The sequence below is a fragment of the Dryobates pubescens genome, chromosome 16 (assembly GCF_014839835.1).
Source record: "Dryobates pubescens isolate bDryPub1 chromosome 16, bDryPub1.pri, whole genome shotgun sequence".
NCBI classification, from domain to species: domain Eukaryota; kingdom Metazoa; phylum Chordata; class Aves; order Piciformes; family Picidae; genus Dryobates; species Dryobates pubescens.
Window position 1 is genome coordinate 20,279,940 of NC_071627.1, and position 13,989 is coordinate 20,293,928.

The 13,989-nt window shown below is 54.9% G+C and overlaps 1 protein-coding gene across 1 annotated transcript in view; it reads right to left on the reverse strand.

The window, feature by feature from the left end:
* Positions 1–3,171: 3,171 nt before the first annotated feature.
* The window catches only part of LARP1 (La ribonucleoprotein 1, translational regulator), a 41,834-nt gene continuing 31,016 nt past the window's right edge, over positions 3,172–13,989 (reverse strand). Inside the window, exons 5-20 of the mRNA XM_054168386.1 lie at positions 13,352–13,523; positions 12,631–12,762; positions 12,294–12,437; positions 11,426–11,588; positions 11,041–11,185; positions 10,643–10,817; positions 9,719–9,888; positions 9,093–9,452; positions 7,845–7,968; positions 7,058–7,263; positions 6,877–6,983; positions 6,339–6,490; positions 5,900–6,044; positions 5,551–5,660; positions 4,915–5,042; positions 3,172–3,940 (exon numbers count right to left, since the gene is read on the reverse strand). Of these exons, the coding sequence (XP_054024361.1) occupies positions 3,719–3,940; positions 4,915–5,042; positions 5,551–5,660; positions 5,900–6,044; positions 6,339–6,490; positions 6,877–6,983; positions 7,058–7,263; positions 7,845–7,968; positions 9,093–9,452; positions 9,719–9,888; positions 10,643–10,817; positions 11,041–11,185; positions 11,426–11,588; positions 12,294–12,437; positions 12,631–12,762; positions 13,352–13,523 (2,655 nt within the window). The 3' untranslated portion in view covers positions 3,172–3,718. The remainder of the gene's footprint in view (positions 3,941–4,914; positions 5,043–5,550; positions 5,661–5,899; positions 6,045–6,338; positions 6,491–6,876; positions 6,984–7,057; positions 7,264–7,844; positions 7,969–9,092; positions 9,453–9,718; positions 9,889–10,642; positions 10,818–11,040; positions 11,186–11,425; positions 11,589–12,293; positions 12,438–12,630; positions 12,763–13,351; positions 13,524–13,989) is intronic.

The following is a 13,989-nucleotide window of genomic DNA, read 5'->3' on the forward strand; positions in this document are numbered from 1 at the left end:
CTGATCCCAGGCAAACTGCAGGACAAGAGAAAGCCTCACCATGGCCAGCCCCTCCTCAGCTTGTCACAGACTATGACCTCGCCATGGCCACCACGCAAGCACAGGGATGCAGGACGCTGCCCTGTAAGCAGAGCCCCATGCAGCTCCCTGCTCTCTGCCACCACTCACACCGTCAGCTCACGGCGGGCATCATGTCCCAGCAGAGAGCAGAAGCAAACCACCCCACGTTCCCTCAGTCCAGGGGAAGACAGGCAGCAGCAAGCAACAGCTGCCTCAGGCTGTCACGTCCATCTTTCCTTTGCTCCCTGGCTACACTGTTGCCCGAACAGTAAAACAAGGCACAGAGTCCACAAGGGCAGCAGGATGACAGAGTGCTCTTCTGACCCGTCTTCCTCTGGGAAATGGGGGGTTCATACAGGAGCCTCAACCTCTGATGGGACAAGCCCCTGACTCAGCAGGTGTGGGGGTTCAGGGAACTCTTCCATGCCAAGACTAGAGGCTCAGCCTTAGAAATTTAAAAAAAAAAAAATTAAAAATGAAATCAATTCAGATTGCAGGAAATTCTCTGGGAAATTTTCACCTCTTCTACCACCCAAACAATTCCACATTCTGCTCCACAAGCAACAGCTCTCTGCAGCAGGAGCCCGTTCCTCCTCATTTCCTGCTTCGTTTGTTGCTAAAACAGACAGCTTTCTTTAAAGGAGAACATGCACCAACAAGAGGAGCACAGGGACACAGCAGCAAGGACCACCCACGGCACACCCTCACCCGCTCCACTTGCAAACCCCCAGCAAATGCCCTTGATCAACCCCATCGCCATCCTCCCAGGCCCCCCCTTCCCAAACCAGGGGCAAACCCAGCTGCATCCATAACCTCAGAGACCCGACTCCAGCTCACAAGGGGAAATCCAGAGATAACAGTCACAGCCACAGCACTGTACTAATGTTACTTGCCCATCTGGCCTAGTCTGCACCCACAAGCCCAGAGCACTGCTGCTGCCAATGGAGCAGGCCACAACTCAGACAAGTTGGTGCCCAGCCGCAGGGCGATGTGGCAGGGCTGCCTAGACCAGGATGGGCTCACACCACCAGGAAGCAGCAGAGTAGCAGCTACCCAGCCTCACTCAGCCCCAGCTGTGCTTTTGATTCTAGCAGCAGTTCATGAAGCTGCTCCACACGGACCAGTCCAGCCCCCAATCTACTAAAGCAGCACCTTCAACACAGTGTCAGTTTGGGAAAGTAACTTCAGCCAGGGCCCTGAGTGCATCTCAGCCACTAGCAAACAACAGCGTGCCCAAGCTTGCCTTCTTGATCTCCGCTTTCAGCTCCTGGCTGCTCTTATCTGCCAGCCCTGCAGCCATACGGGGACAGCTCTGGAGAGATGACTTCTCCTCACAGCTGAGACACAGCACTGGATCATACTTTGGGAAAATGCTGCTTGTGATGCCACAGAGCTACATCTCTGAGTAGCTCTGCACTGCACACAGGAGCAGGCTTTGCAGATCAGGAGGCTGGGGTGCCACAGCCACAACCAAGCCATCTACACAGCTGGTATCCCAGTCCCAGAGATGAAGCACAGTGGCACCAAGGCAAGTGGCTCTGGCTGAGCTTCTATCCTTACATGCTTGGTGGGAGTATGACTTTTCACCTACTTCTGGGCCCCAGGAACAGATCTTGCCTCTCTGACACATGCCCCCTCTAAGGGAGCCGATCTCACGAGCCTGGGAAAGGTTGGCCTGCCAAAGCCCACCTGGTACTGGGCAGAAGAGCAGAGTGAAAACCACAGCAGCTCTGCAGCCACCACCTTGCCTCAGCTGAACAGGGAGCAGCACGGTGTTACCTCAGCCCTTGGGAGATGCACAGGGACACTGCCCTGAGCACAAGACTCCAAGCAGCCGCTCACCAAGACACGATGCATGAGGAAAGCCAGGTGAGAGCAGGTGTCCTGCTCACACCCAGCTCAAGTCCCACCAACAGCCCCTGGCCAGTGAGGGCTGCAGGCAAGGAAGCTCCCTAGGGCTGCATCGCTCCCCGGCAGCCTACAGCATCAAGCGGCACCAAGAACGTGCCAGCCCTCCCACTTGCTAGCAGCAAGGACCAGTCCCTCCAGCTGCTGTGACAATCTCTCCACTCATCCCCCTGACCATGCTGGAGGCACAGGCTGGAGCAGACCAACACTCCTGCCCCAGCCTGCTTGGAGAAGGCTCAGGGGTGCAAGCGAGGCCCCGCACCCAGTCGCTGTGGCAGGGAGGATGCTACAATGGTATATACACAACACAGCGGCTTCAGCTGCTCAGTCAGCACGAGTCTGATGTGACTGCCCTCAGCACCTTCCCCCACGAGAATCTGGGCCGGCAGGGGGCGGTCTCCACGACGGGGGGAGGCGGGAGGCGTCCGAGCAAACTGCAGGGTCAGAGGAAAGGCCGCAGGGAAGATCAGCTCGGCAGCAATGCCATGAGGAGTCTCTGGGCCGGGGGAGCCGAGAGCCCAGCGCGCCCCAGGGTGCAGGAAGCCAGAGAGCCTCCCCGGGCCAGCTCCACCATAAGGCAACTTTTTTTGTGTGTGTGTGTGTGGTGGGTTTTTTTTGTTTGTTTTGTTCCTTTTTTAGTTTTTTTCTGTGTTTTTTTTTCCTCTCTTCAATAATATTTCCAAGGAAGAAAGCAAAGGAAGATGTGTCTTTTTATAAGGTTTTTTTGTTGGGGTTTTTTTTCTTTTCTTTTTTTTTTTTTTTAAGAGGAGTTTGTGGTTTTGATTTTTTTTTTTTTTTTTTTGTCATTGTTTCATTTTTCCAAGGGATAAGGAAGAGAAAACCTCCTTCAGCAAAGTCCTGTCTTTGCTCACGACGGGCGTTCCTGGGGCAGCGGGTGCACTGTCCGTGCAGGCTCGAGTCCAGGTGCCTGCAGGCCTCCCACCAGCCGTCCTCGCAGGAAGGAGTCAGAACAAGCCTGTCCTTGGGCCAAGGTCCTTTGGTTGACTTCCACATTGTCCATGAAGAAAGGGAGAGGCGGGGCAGAGGGAGAGCCAGACCCTCAGGAAGGTTGGAGGTGAAGACGCTGGGGAGAAGGGAGCAGGGGGATGAAGAGGGCGATGCTCTCGCGACGGTCGGCGTCGGAGAGGCGCCGCCGTCCGTGGAATGGGAGACGTCAGCCAGGTCATGGAGATCAGAGGCTCCAGTCCCCCCTGCGGGGAACCTCTCTCCTCCGAGCTTCCTGAGCAGGCTGCCCTGCGAGCCGAGGGGGAACACAGAGGGGAGTCGTTGGGACTGCACAGAGCAGACTTGTTTTGGTAAATCCAGACGAACCTCTAGCAATAATTTAAAACTTGATATATATATATATAATAATAAAAAAATCTCCCCTTTCCAACCCAGCCACAACATCGGTGTTGTTTGTTTGTTTCTTTTCCTTGAAGGGACACTAAGACATGAGTGTGTGCACAGGAGGGGAGGGAAAGCAAAGGGTGGGTCTGCTGGGAGCGGGTCTGGCTCTGGTCAGGGTTGTAATAGCAGAACGGTGTTTTAGATGCAGATCGTCTTTGCTTTCCAGCCCCAAGAGAAAAAATCATGTGCGCTGAAGTTTCTCCCAAGCAGCCCATTCCTGGGCACCCACTTTCCAGCTCCCCTCCTGCCCACCCCCTCAGGTCTTCCCTTCTCCAAGCCAATCTCCCCCACCAACCCACCCCACCCCATCCCCCAGCAGAAAGCAGACACTGCAGCCTCTCTACTTCCCCACTGTCTGCGCTTCTGCAGCCGATGGGGCAGGGGATTGCTGGCTCAGGTTTTTGGCATCCTCTTGTGCAGGCTGGCTGGCTGAGGCGTGGGCTTGGCTGGCTGGGCACTGGCTGACCGTTTTGCTGGAAGACTGGGATGGGTAGCGCTTCCGGCCGTCTCCCCCCGACGTTGTAGGGTATCTCTTGTGTCCACCTTCCTCCCCCATGGGTGGCTGGAAGAGAAGCCCCTCAGTATCAGCACAGCTACCCCAAAATGCAGATGCCCTCCCCCTGGATCAGGGCCACGAGGATGATCAGAGGGCTGGAGCACCTCTCCTATGAGGACAGACTGAAGGAGTTGGGGCTGTTCAGTCTGGAGAAGAGAAGGCTCCGAGGTGACCTCATTGTGGCCTTCCAGTATCTGAAGGGGGCTACAAGAAGGCTGGGGAGGGACTTCTCAGGATCTCAGGTAGTGATAGGACTAGGGGGAATGGAATGAAGCTGGAGGTGGGGAGATTCAGGCTGGATGTGAGGAGGAAGTTCTTCACCATGTGAGTGGTGAAGCCCTGGAATGGGTTGTCCAGGGAGGTGGTTGAGGCCCTGTCCCTGGAGGTGTTTAAGCCCAGGCTGGATGAGGCTCTGGCCAACCTGATCTAGTGTGAGGTGTCCCTGCCCATAGATGATCCTTGTGGTCCCTTCCAACCCTGACTGATACTAGGAACAGCCCTCTGGCAAACCTCCAGTTGCAACTTCTCTCCCTGTCCCATATAGAACAAACATATTTACCTCACACCCTCCTCTCCAAATCTACCACTGCCAGACTTGCTGACAGAAAGACAGACTGACTTTTAGTCAAGCACAAAGGTGACAACTTGCTCTTAGGCACCTTCTTCTCAGAGACACAGCTTAGAAGTCCAGGAGCTGAAGCTCCATTCAACTCATCAAGGGTTACTTTCCACTCCCCTCCTCAGGTCATGAGGGAAGATGGGTTCATCCAGCTCCCCAGAGAGCTGCTCTGAAGTGGATTTGCAACGGGCAAACCCTGCAGTTTGCTCCTCGCCCGGCTGCAAATTACACGGCAAGCCACTAGGCGTCACCAACTCCCCTGCTTAGTACGGCTTAGGGACCGGCCTCCAACACCCTCCTGGCCAACTCAGGGCCGAGGGGTGTTTGAAGGGGCCACCAGTATGGCCTTTTGTCTACTCACATCCACTCGGAAGTCCTCGAGGCGCTTGAACTTGCTGAGGTATTCTTGCAGTTTGCTGTTAATGTCCAGATTTTTGGCTTTGGAATATTTTAAGAAGGCCCAGAACTTTTCCAGCCCATAGAGCTGTCCTGGAGGGGAACAAAACCAAACCAGACATCAGAACCCTTTCCTTCAGGCTTTCCTACTGCTTGCCCCATGGACCCTCACCTCTTGTGGGCACAACCAAGGCAAGACAGAAAACCTGGATGGAAGCAAGCTACACAAGTAATGGGCAGCCCTCTTGACAAGAGATAACCAAGGCTTATCTAGCCTGATGTTGACAAGGCTCAGCCACACTGCAAGACCTTGAGAAATCTTAAGAGGAACTGGTGTCACTAGAGAAATGTTTTGGGAGAGCTACAACCTCCCACTGCCCATCTTCATCACCACCCCATCCTCCCAGCAGACTTTAGGACAGTGAGCATCCAATCAACCTTCTCTGTGACATGAGCAAGGGGACATCCCACCTGTCCCAGCCACACACATTAACGTAACATCATGGTATGGCTTGCCCAGTCACAAGAAGTGGTCTAGGGGTGACCATGCAGCTGAGCTACATCACTGCCAATCCCAGAGGAGGCCACATGAAGCACCTACCAGCTTCATAATCCTTGATGGTTTCTTCTTGGAAGTCCTTAAATATATCTGGCCGGAATTTCTTCTCCAGGCCATAGCTGTAGTATCTGAAAAGGCACTCCAGACCGTACCTGGAACACAGCACACACCACGTGCTGCTCAGGCATCAGCACACGCAACACTCGGGCAGAGGCTCTTGAGCAAAGAGCCCTGCTTTACCAGCAGCAGGAGGTGACTATGGGTGACCCCACTCCTACCTTCGAGCAAGGCAAAGATGTTGCCTTTGTTTTGTTGTGAGCCCTGCAAAAGGCCAAACCCCTTCCCTGCCACTCCCCTCCCAGAACAGGCCACTCTGCTCCTCATCTCCTACCTGTATCCCTCCTTGCCATCCTCCACAGCCAGTTGCTTGAACTCCTCATACATTTTCTTGTTGAAGTGATCTCGGAGGAAGAAGGACCAGAACCGGAAGAGCGTGTTCATCTCCTGGGACTGACCGATGCCCAGGCGTTTCCGCTCTGGTTTGGGGAGAGGGGAGGGTTACAAGGCAGATCTTCCCCCACGGAGCCAGCTCTTGCATGGGTCCTCATCTGCAGGAGGACCCTGTGGCACCGTGACTACACCCACCCCCAGTGCTGGACAGCCTGAGCCACAGCTCATGCTCAGCACAAACTGTGGGAAGACATTGCTAGCATCAAGGCTGTCCTGTAGGACTCTTCTTACCCCGGTGTATGAGCTCCCCCAGGCAGCAGAGCACAGACACCTGCCCCACACCTGACGTGCCAGCGTCCCTACCCTGCTGGTGTCCCTACCGTTAAGGCAGCGCCGACGGTACTTGTGGTAGACGTGTTGTGTGAAGCCATTCTCCTTGAGCAGCTCGTGGGAAGGGTGTTGGAACTTGGGCAGGGACTGCGGGGTGCAGCCGTAGCTTCCGACGGCCGGGGTCCCCTCCGAGGGGCTGGAGCTGGGCACGAGAGATTCCTGTCAACCCCCTTCCTTGGCACCAGCCAGCTGCCAGCAGAGTGTGGTCACACTCCACACCACAGCATGTGCCTGCTGGTCCCACCACCTCCCCTGTGACTGTCTACTCTGAGTTTGGGACCTGAGCCACCAGGTATCCTACTAGGAAGGGAACCAGTGTTTCCAAACAAGTCTCAACTTGTTAGTCCAAGGCTTCAGACTTTTCTCAGCACTTTCCAGGAGGGACAAGTTGGGTCTCAGTATTTTCTGCAGCCACCTAACAAGAGACCTCCCCTGCCAAGACCGGGCAGTACCTTTCCCCTTCCCTCCCACACTGACTCCTTGTCCCACTGCTGGCTCTGCCTGACCCCACATGCCGGTCTCTGGTACCTGATAGAGGCCGTTCGGGGCCTGTGCTCCCGGGAGTCCATCACCCAGCCCACGTGGCACTCCATGGGAGGGTTGGAGCTGTGCCTCGTCTTCCTCTTCCGCGGAGTCTGCAAGACATGGTGCGTCAGCGACACCTCCCTTTCCTCTCCGCTCCCACCCTGCACCTCAGCCCTGGTCCCACCTTGGCATCTATCGTCCTGCCCTCTTTCACCACTGGGTAGAAACGAGGCGTCTGTGTTGGGTCCTTCAGCTGAGGCGTGCGAGGGGTCCGGGGGGTCCTGGCATTACGGTAGTTGGGTGACTCTGGTACTGTTGTAGGCAAAGACCGGGCGATGGTGGAAGGCTCAGGGACTCCAAACAACTTGTTAGCCAAAGCGTCTGTAGGTACTGCAGAGAGAACCCTCCAGGTCAGCTGAGCTCTGAGCACGAGTGTCACTACAGCCAAGGGACATCCACCTAGCCAGATGGGATCCAGCAGGGACACATCCCAGCTCTCTGGAGACAAGCAGCTGCCAATTCAGCATGTCTCCAGCTTGGCCAGACAGCCTGAACCCAGCAGCAGATCCAAGGACTGAGCTTCCAGTGATCCCACACAAGGCATCTTATTCCTAGTGGCTAACAGCGGTGACAAATCCCACCCCCGAGAGAAGGGCAGGGCACAAAGTGCCACACAGAGGCAGGCATGGCATAGCAGGCAGATGCTTTCCTGGTATAGAGAGGCTCCATGAGGAAAGCCAGGGAGCTACACCGGTCTACCAAGGTTTCTTCATTCAAGTGGGATGCCTTTGCTTTTGGGCCACCCCTTCTGAAGCTCTAAACCTTCCAATGGGAGAAAAACTGGGAAAGATAACCCTGCATCCCTGTGACTCTGATTCCTTCTCTTCCGCTACTACCCAAGCTCTGAGGGCCTCTCATCAGGCAGAATAGGAATAAATTCAGTATCACCCCCACCTTGTGCCCTCTCTTACCTTGCTGGTACCTGGGGGGACCAGGAGGAACTTCCTGGTTTGGATCCACAGGGGGCTCTGGGGTTAGGGTGTCAAACTGCTCTCTGCTGATCATATTCACCTTCTTGAAGTTCTCCACCTCTTGCTGCATTGGGAGAGGAAGATGATGAAGCAACCAATTGCCCTCTTTTCCCCCCTCATCCCATCATGACCACCGCTCTGCTTGTGCAACAGCTGAGCACCACGTGCAGCCAAGGAGCCTGGGTGCCCAGAAGGGCAACCTGCTGTGCAGCAGTAGGAAGGGGAGATGCAGCAGACAGAACTGGGCACTGCCATGGGCCAGATGTGAACCACTCTGCTCCTCCTAAGCTTTCAAGGATCCTACAAGGTAGCTCCATTCACCACTGCCTGCTTTTTTTAGGCTTTTACCAATTCAGGTCAGGATTGGTGCAACAAAGCTGAAGGCAAGCTCCAGAACCCACAATTGGCCCCCACCACCTTCTTGTGTCCCCAAAGTCTCCTCCCTGTGTTCTCACAGCCACACCAGCAGTGGAGCACAATGCTCTCATGTAATTGAGGGACCCAGCACATACTGTCCCACTGCCACCTGCACTCCCCACACCCTCAGCTTCTGCCACCCCAGAAAGCAGCACAGCTTCAGCTGTGTGACAGATACCAGACAAGGAACACCGAGACCAGCTGGTAGCTCCAACAGGCCAAATTTACTTACTTTAGTGAAGCAGCCTAGGCAAGTCTCTAACCCATCAGAGTCACCAAGCTGGGACTCAAATGTTTCAAAGCAGCAGATGGATTTTCTATAAAAAGCTAGAATCTATGCAAACTGGCACAAAAAATGGAGAACACCACAGGCCAAGTGCAGCTCAGCCAGCCAGCTATGAACCTGTCCCAGTAAGGGCAGTCTCCAAGGGACCATGCCATGCAACATGGGCACTATAAACACTGCACAGACCCAGTTTCACCCCCTAGATCTACCACTGTCCGAGAAAACTCTGTCACACAGTAGAGCAATGGGCTCCATGTTCCAGGACACCTCCTTACTAGCACTTTATTTACCTGGCTGCAGCCTTACACCACGTTACAGAGCTATGTTTAACCCTAATGCAGCAGGGCATGATGCTGGGAGCCGGAATCCCGAGCTCCGCAACAGGACTAATCCCAGCTTAGCTGTACCCACGCCAAGGAGGCAGAGATCCTCTGCTGCACACGAGGCTCCCCACACGCTCCCCTCCTCGGCTCAGCTGCTCTCACCTTGATCTGCGAGTACTCCGGCTCGAACTGCTCCGTCCACAGGTCCTGCTCGTAGTAGTAGAGCCCATCGTTGATCACCTTGGCCAGCTCCGAGCTCATTTTAGCCCTGGAGGTGTGGTTGCCAGTCCGATCCCCGCCAGGGTGGCGGCGCAGGTAGGGAGGGGTCTGTGTCACGATGAGGATCTTGTTGACGTCGCGGTCGTCGATCTCGTAATCCGAATCCTCGTCCGACCAGTCGGTGAAGGTGTTCTTGCGGCCGTCCATCTGCTCCATCTCCTCGTCGAAGAGGAAGTCCAGCTCCTCGGGTTCATCTTGGTCCTTTTGCTTTTGCTGTTGCGGTGTCTTGGACTCCTCCGGTTTCTACAGGAACAAGACAGACACAACCCTACTGCTTAGAGGCCTAACCGCTGCCCCTAGTTTCCCTGCTGCAGCTGGAAGCTGCCCATCTGGGGAGAACACTTCATTTACACCACTGAGGAGAAATTCCAAAGCGGGTCAGATAGGGCCAGGAGGAACTACAACATCACTCCCATGACCAACAGACCACATCTGATCTGAAATCTGCTGCTTCCTGATCCAAAACACTGGGAGACCCCCAGCCCAACAGGTCCTACATATCCACCTACCTTGGGCCTAGCTGGGGAGGGTCGGGGTCTCTTCTTCACTTCAATCCACGTCTCTGAATCCAGGTCTGGCAGACTTGCAGACAGGCCCTTGGGCATCGTCTTCAGGTTACTGACCTCCTCTGTTTTGGCAGGGACTGGACTGGTGGGACGCGGGGAGCCAGGAGCAGACTCTAGAGTAACAAAAGCCACAAGGTGCTTTAGAGGGAGGAAGGGAAGACGCCTAGGGGTTGTGTTATTAAACAGCCTGAAGGTCTAGCTAGCACCCAGTGGCTAAGGCTTACCAGCACATTGCCCACAAGTGCCGGGGTGGGGATAAAGGGGAGAGGGGTAAAAGCAACAAAGCCAAACATCTCCAGTTAAGGTTGTGATGCTGGTGGTGGCCACAGAGCTCTGCAGGTGATGATTTCCCAGACACACAAAGCCCTAAAGGAGGTTCTTTGCTGCTCTCAGGGAAACCTTCCCAAGACAGTAGAAACAGATTTTTCTCCTACCAAAAACTAGAGCAGCACCGAGAAGATCCTCCACTTGGCTACTCAGGCCCAGCCCTGGGCTTCTGTCAGCCCCCACAGATGAAGTGACAAGAGCAGGGGGAAGCCCATAAAGGACAACAAATCCTTCCCCAGCAGTCTGACAGCTCCCTACCTGCTGCCCCATTTGTGCCCTAACTCACTAAGAACAAACTGGGTTCATGAGTGTCCTCTGCTCTGCACAGCAGCAGTAAAGCATGTGGAATTCTTTCAGCCTCTAGAGACTCAATCTCATTCAGGTTTTTCTAGTGCAGAAGCAGCAGTATTCTGGGAGTCTGAGCCTGTATCAGCTCCCACCACAAACAGAAGGCAAATGAGTCATGCCCTGGTGAACATTCCTGCCTTGCAGTACCAACACTGCAGCCCACACCTCCCTCCACATTCCCCATGTGCTCACCTGTCTCCTTCTGGAAGCTCTGCCGGGGCACAAACTCCGGGCAGTTGATGAACTGTGAGAAGTCCGTCTGCGTGTAGTCAGCCATAGGAGGGCCAGGCAGAGCCCATTTTTCTGGCTGCTCTTTTCTCCTGATCTTCTCATCCACAATTTCCACCACCTTGCTGTCCTTCAGGGCCTGGAACCAAGTAATACTCTGTTATCTTAGGGCTCTGCTTTGGCACATTGAGTGGCTCAGCCCCAGACCTCCCTCCAGAAAGGACCAAGAGGAGAAGGGATCACATCGAGGACAAGGGAAGGGCACCACCTGCATGTCACTCATAGCCCATCTAGAAAAACAGGCCTGACAGGAGTGTCAGGAATCAGAACAAGAAGTCAGGTCCATTTTTCCTTGCCCTCACCTTAATGATGAGGCTGATGTCAGTGGTCAGTGCCTGCACCCGGTGGAAGCTGGCAATCAGGGTGATGGGAAGGAAGCCATCCGAGTCCATCTTGCGGCGCAGGAAGAAGTCTCGCTCCAGGTTGTCCACGCTGAAGTAGTATTCTCTGCAAGGACAACGTGACAGTGAAAACCAGCCCAAAGCCACTTTTGTCTGGGCACCCCAAGGAAATAACCCCCACACACACTTCTGCTATCTGGGGAGCCCAGACACGGGGCAAGCCTGTGCCGTGAGTCACTGTACCTCAGCTCTATCCCTAGCCACGGGATTAGCTATGCAGTCTCTGGGAAGGGCACCTGCAAACATCCCCCCAGCCACCAGTGCTCAGACAAGGGGTGGTGCTCACATCTGCCGCTTGATGTAGTCTTTGAGCAGTTCCTGGTCCACGCTGTAGAGCTCGGCGCTGCTGATGTTGTCGAAGTAGTAAGTGATGTTGCTGGCGTACTTCTGGGTGCGGGAGCCGTCCGAGCCCTCGAATTTCCGGTACCCATACTGGTAGTCGAAGTGCCCTGTGAGACACCAGCAGGGGTAAGCACAGAGCCCGTTTTACTGCTAGACAGGCCAGATGGGGCTGGACTCCTGCATGAACTGCTCCCTCTGCGCTTTTTCTGGGGCCCTCATGGCAGTCCATAATGGGGAACACTCATTCACAGCCCCCACCCTCCTGATCTCAGCTTTTGCTGCAGAAGAGATCCCAGCGAAGTTTCAACAGACCAAGCTAAAGACAGGCCAGGAGCCCTCTTACCCAGGAGCAACTGGGTAGCCTAGGTGACACAGGAAAGCCCTACACTGAAGCTTTCTCAGGGCTACCACAGACACTGACTGCTAGAGCAGATCCTCTTCCCCATCCAAGCCATGACTCCTGCTTGGCTCTTAACGTGACAAAGCCTATGCAGAATATAAGAATGCTTCAATTCCTGCGTGTAGGGGTTCTGCAAGGGACAGAAAACAAATGGAAGAGCTTGGCCTCATTAACAGAAAGATGTTTGCCTTTATTAAAACACTAATAAGTACAATTTGCTTTTATTAAAAGCAGCTCAACTTACCAGCTGGGATGACCTGGCACACTATTTCCCTGTATCTCTAGAGTGCTCTGTCCTCCCCAGCCTGCTTTGGAGCCCCAGATCTCTCTCACGCAGGTACAGACCCCTGCACTCTTTGACACATGCCCTGATCTCTCCTTCCTGTCACAGGACCACACATAAAACGGTCACCTCCTCTGCCTCGGCCCCGGCCCCTGCCGCGGCCCCGGCCTCGGCCCCGGAAGGTCCCTCGCACAGCTCCTCCCTCGCTCTTCACGCTGGAGGTTTCGTCGTGGTCCTGCCAGCTGCGCTCATGCTTGTTGTCAGGGTGCCAGCCTGAAGCACAGGGGGAAGGAGAGACAGGAACAGTGTTAATGGTTGAAAGCACTTCCCTGGAGCAATCCCGCTGCACCCAGGGCCCCTCGAAGGGAGGACGTGTGCCCACCACCCCACGCCATGCCTGGGCAGCAGGGCTTGCTCTGCCCCACAGCCAGGGCAGGCAGAGGGGGTCCCCAGCCTGGGCTCCCACCTTTCAGCTCGCTGCGGGTGTTGGAGGGGTGCCTGTGCTGCTCATTTTGCCGGTTGTTCCGAGAGGCTGTTTTGTCCCTAGGCACCTCCGACTTCATGTCTATCTGCAAAGGGACCCACTTGTGTTTGTTGCCTGCAAAAAGACAGGGTTTGGGCATGACACAGGTTCACCGAGTGTCTGCTGCTTCCTCCACAGCCCCCTCTTGCCACACAGCCCCCACACGCAGAGGAGAAAAAACAGCAGGGCTTTCTGGACCAACTCTGTCCTCAAACATCCCTCCAGGCCTCAATGGATGTAGAAAGGCTCTAACCACGACTCTCAGGCATGGAGGGACATAACACCAAACTCCCCCACTGCAACACAGCAGTTGTCCTTCCTCTACCCCTTTCTGCCCGCTAAGGCTGAGGCCACGCTGAACCCATGTGTTAACCATGGCTGATGCAATCCACAGCCAGAGGCCTTTCTGTGCCAACATGGGAGTGCACGTGGGAGGAACACTCCTGCCGTGCTCCTCACACAGACGTCCCTGCTCGGGCTCTGCTCCACCTGCTCCCACCAAAATGACACTCCATGGAGTGTACAAACACCTTTTCACCACAACTGTCCCCACGCTGGGCCCATGTCCTGCATCAAAGCCCTGAGGGAAGTCAGTGGATGCTTCCATCTGGCTGTGGGTTGCAGGAGGAAACCATCTGAGCCCAGGGGACTGTCCCTGCCATACCTTTCTTCTTCTGGGCTGACTTCTGGTTATCATCGTCACCATTCTTCTCCTCCCCAGACTCATCCGATTTGGTTTTCAGGCTCTCTTTGCCATCGCTCCCATCCCCTTTCTCCTGCTCTTTCATGTCTTTCTTGACAGGCAGCTTCCGGAGGGATGGTGCTTTGTGTGGCTGCTGCAGACACACCAGTGCAGGACAGATTCCAGAGGTGAGAGAAATGAAGAGCTGGAGGCAGCCCCCAACAACAGGTGAACCACGCACTAGGCTGGAAGCATCCTGCTCTGTGCCTCCTACAGACATCCTATTCCCAGGCAAGGGCTTTTATCTGAGCAGGGTAAGGCCTCTACAGATGATGGAAAGAGCTCAAGCTGAGACACAAGCCCCGAGCACAGCATTCCCTGAGGCCTGGTACTCCTGGATGAAGGTGTCCTAACAAAGGACTGGACTACCCCAATGGCAAAAGGGTGAATGACTCCCAAGCACTGAGACAGCCAGGAGCTGGCAAAGAAGCATTCAAAAATAGAAAGGTTTCACTGACACCCACAGGCACAGCAGGAGTGGAAGGCCATGCTCCTTGGGCACACTGGCCCTTTCTTAGATATTTGCAATTTCTCCTGTGCAAGTCTTGACTTTTGCTCAG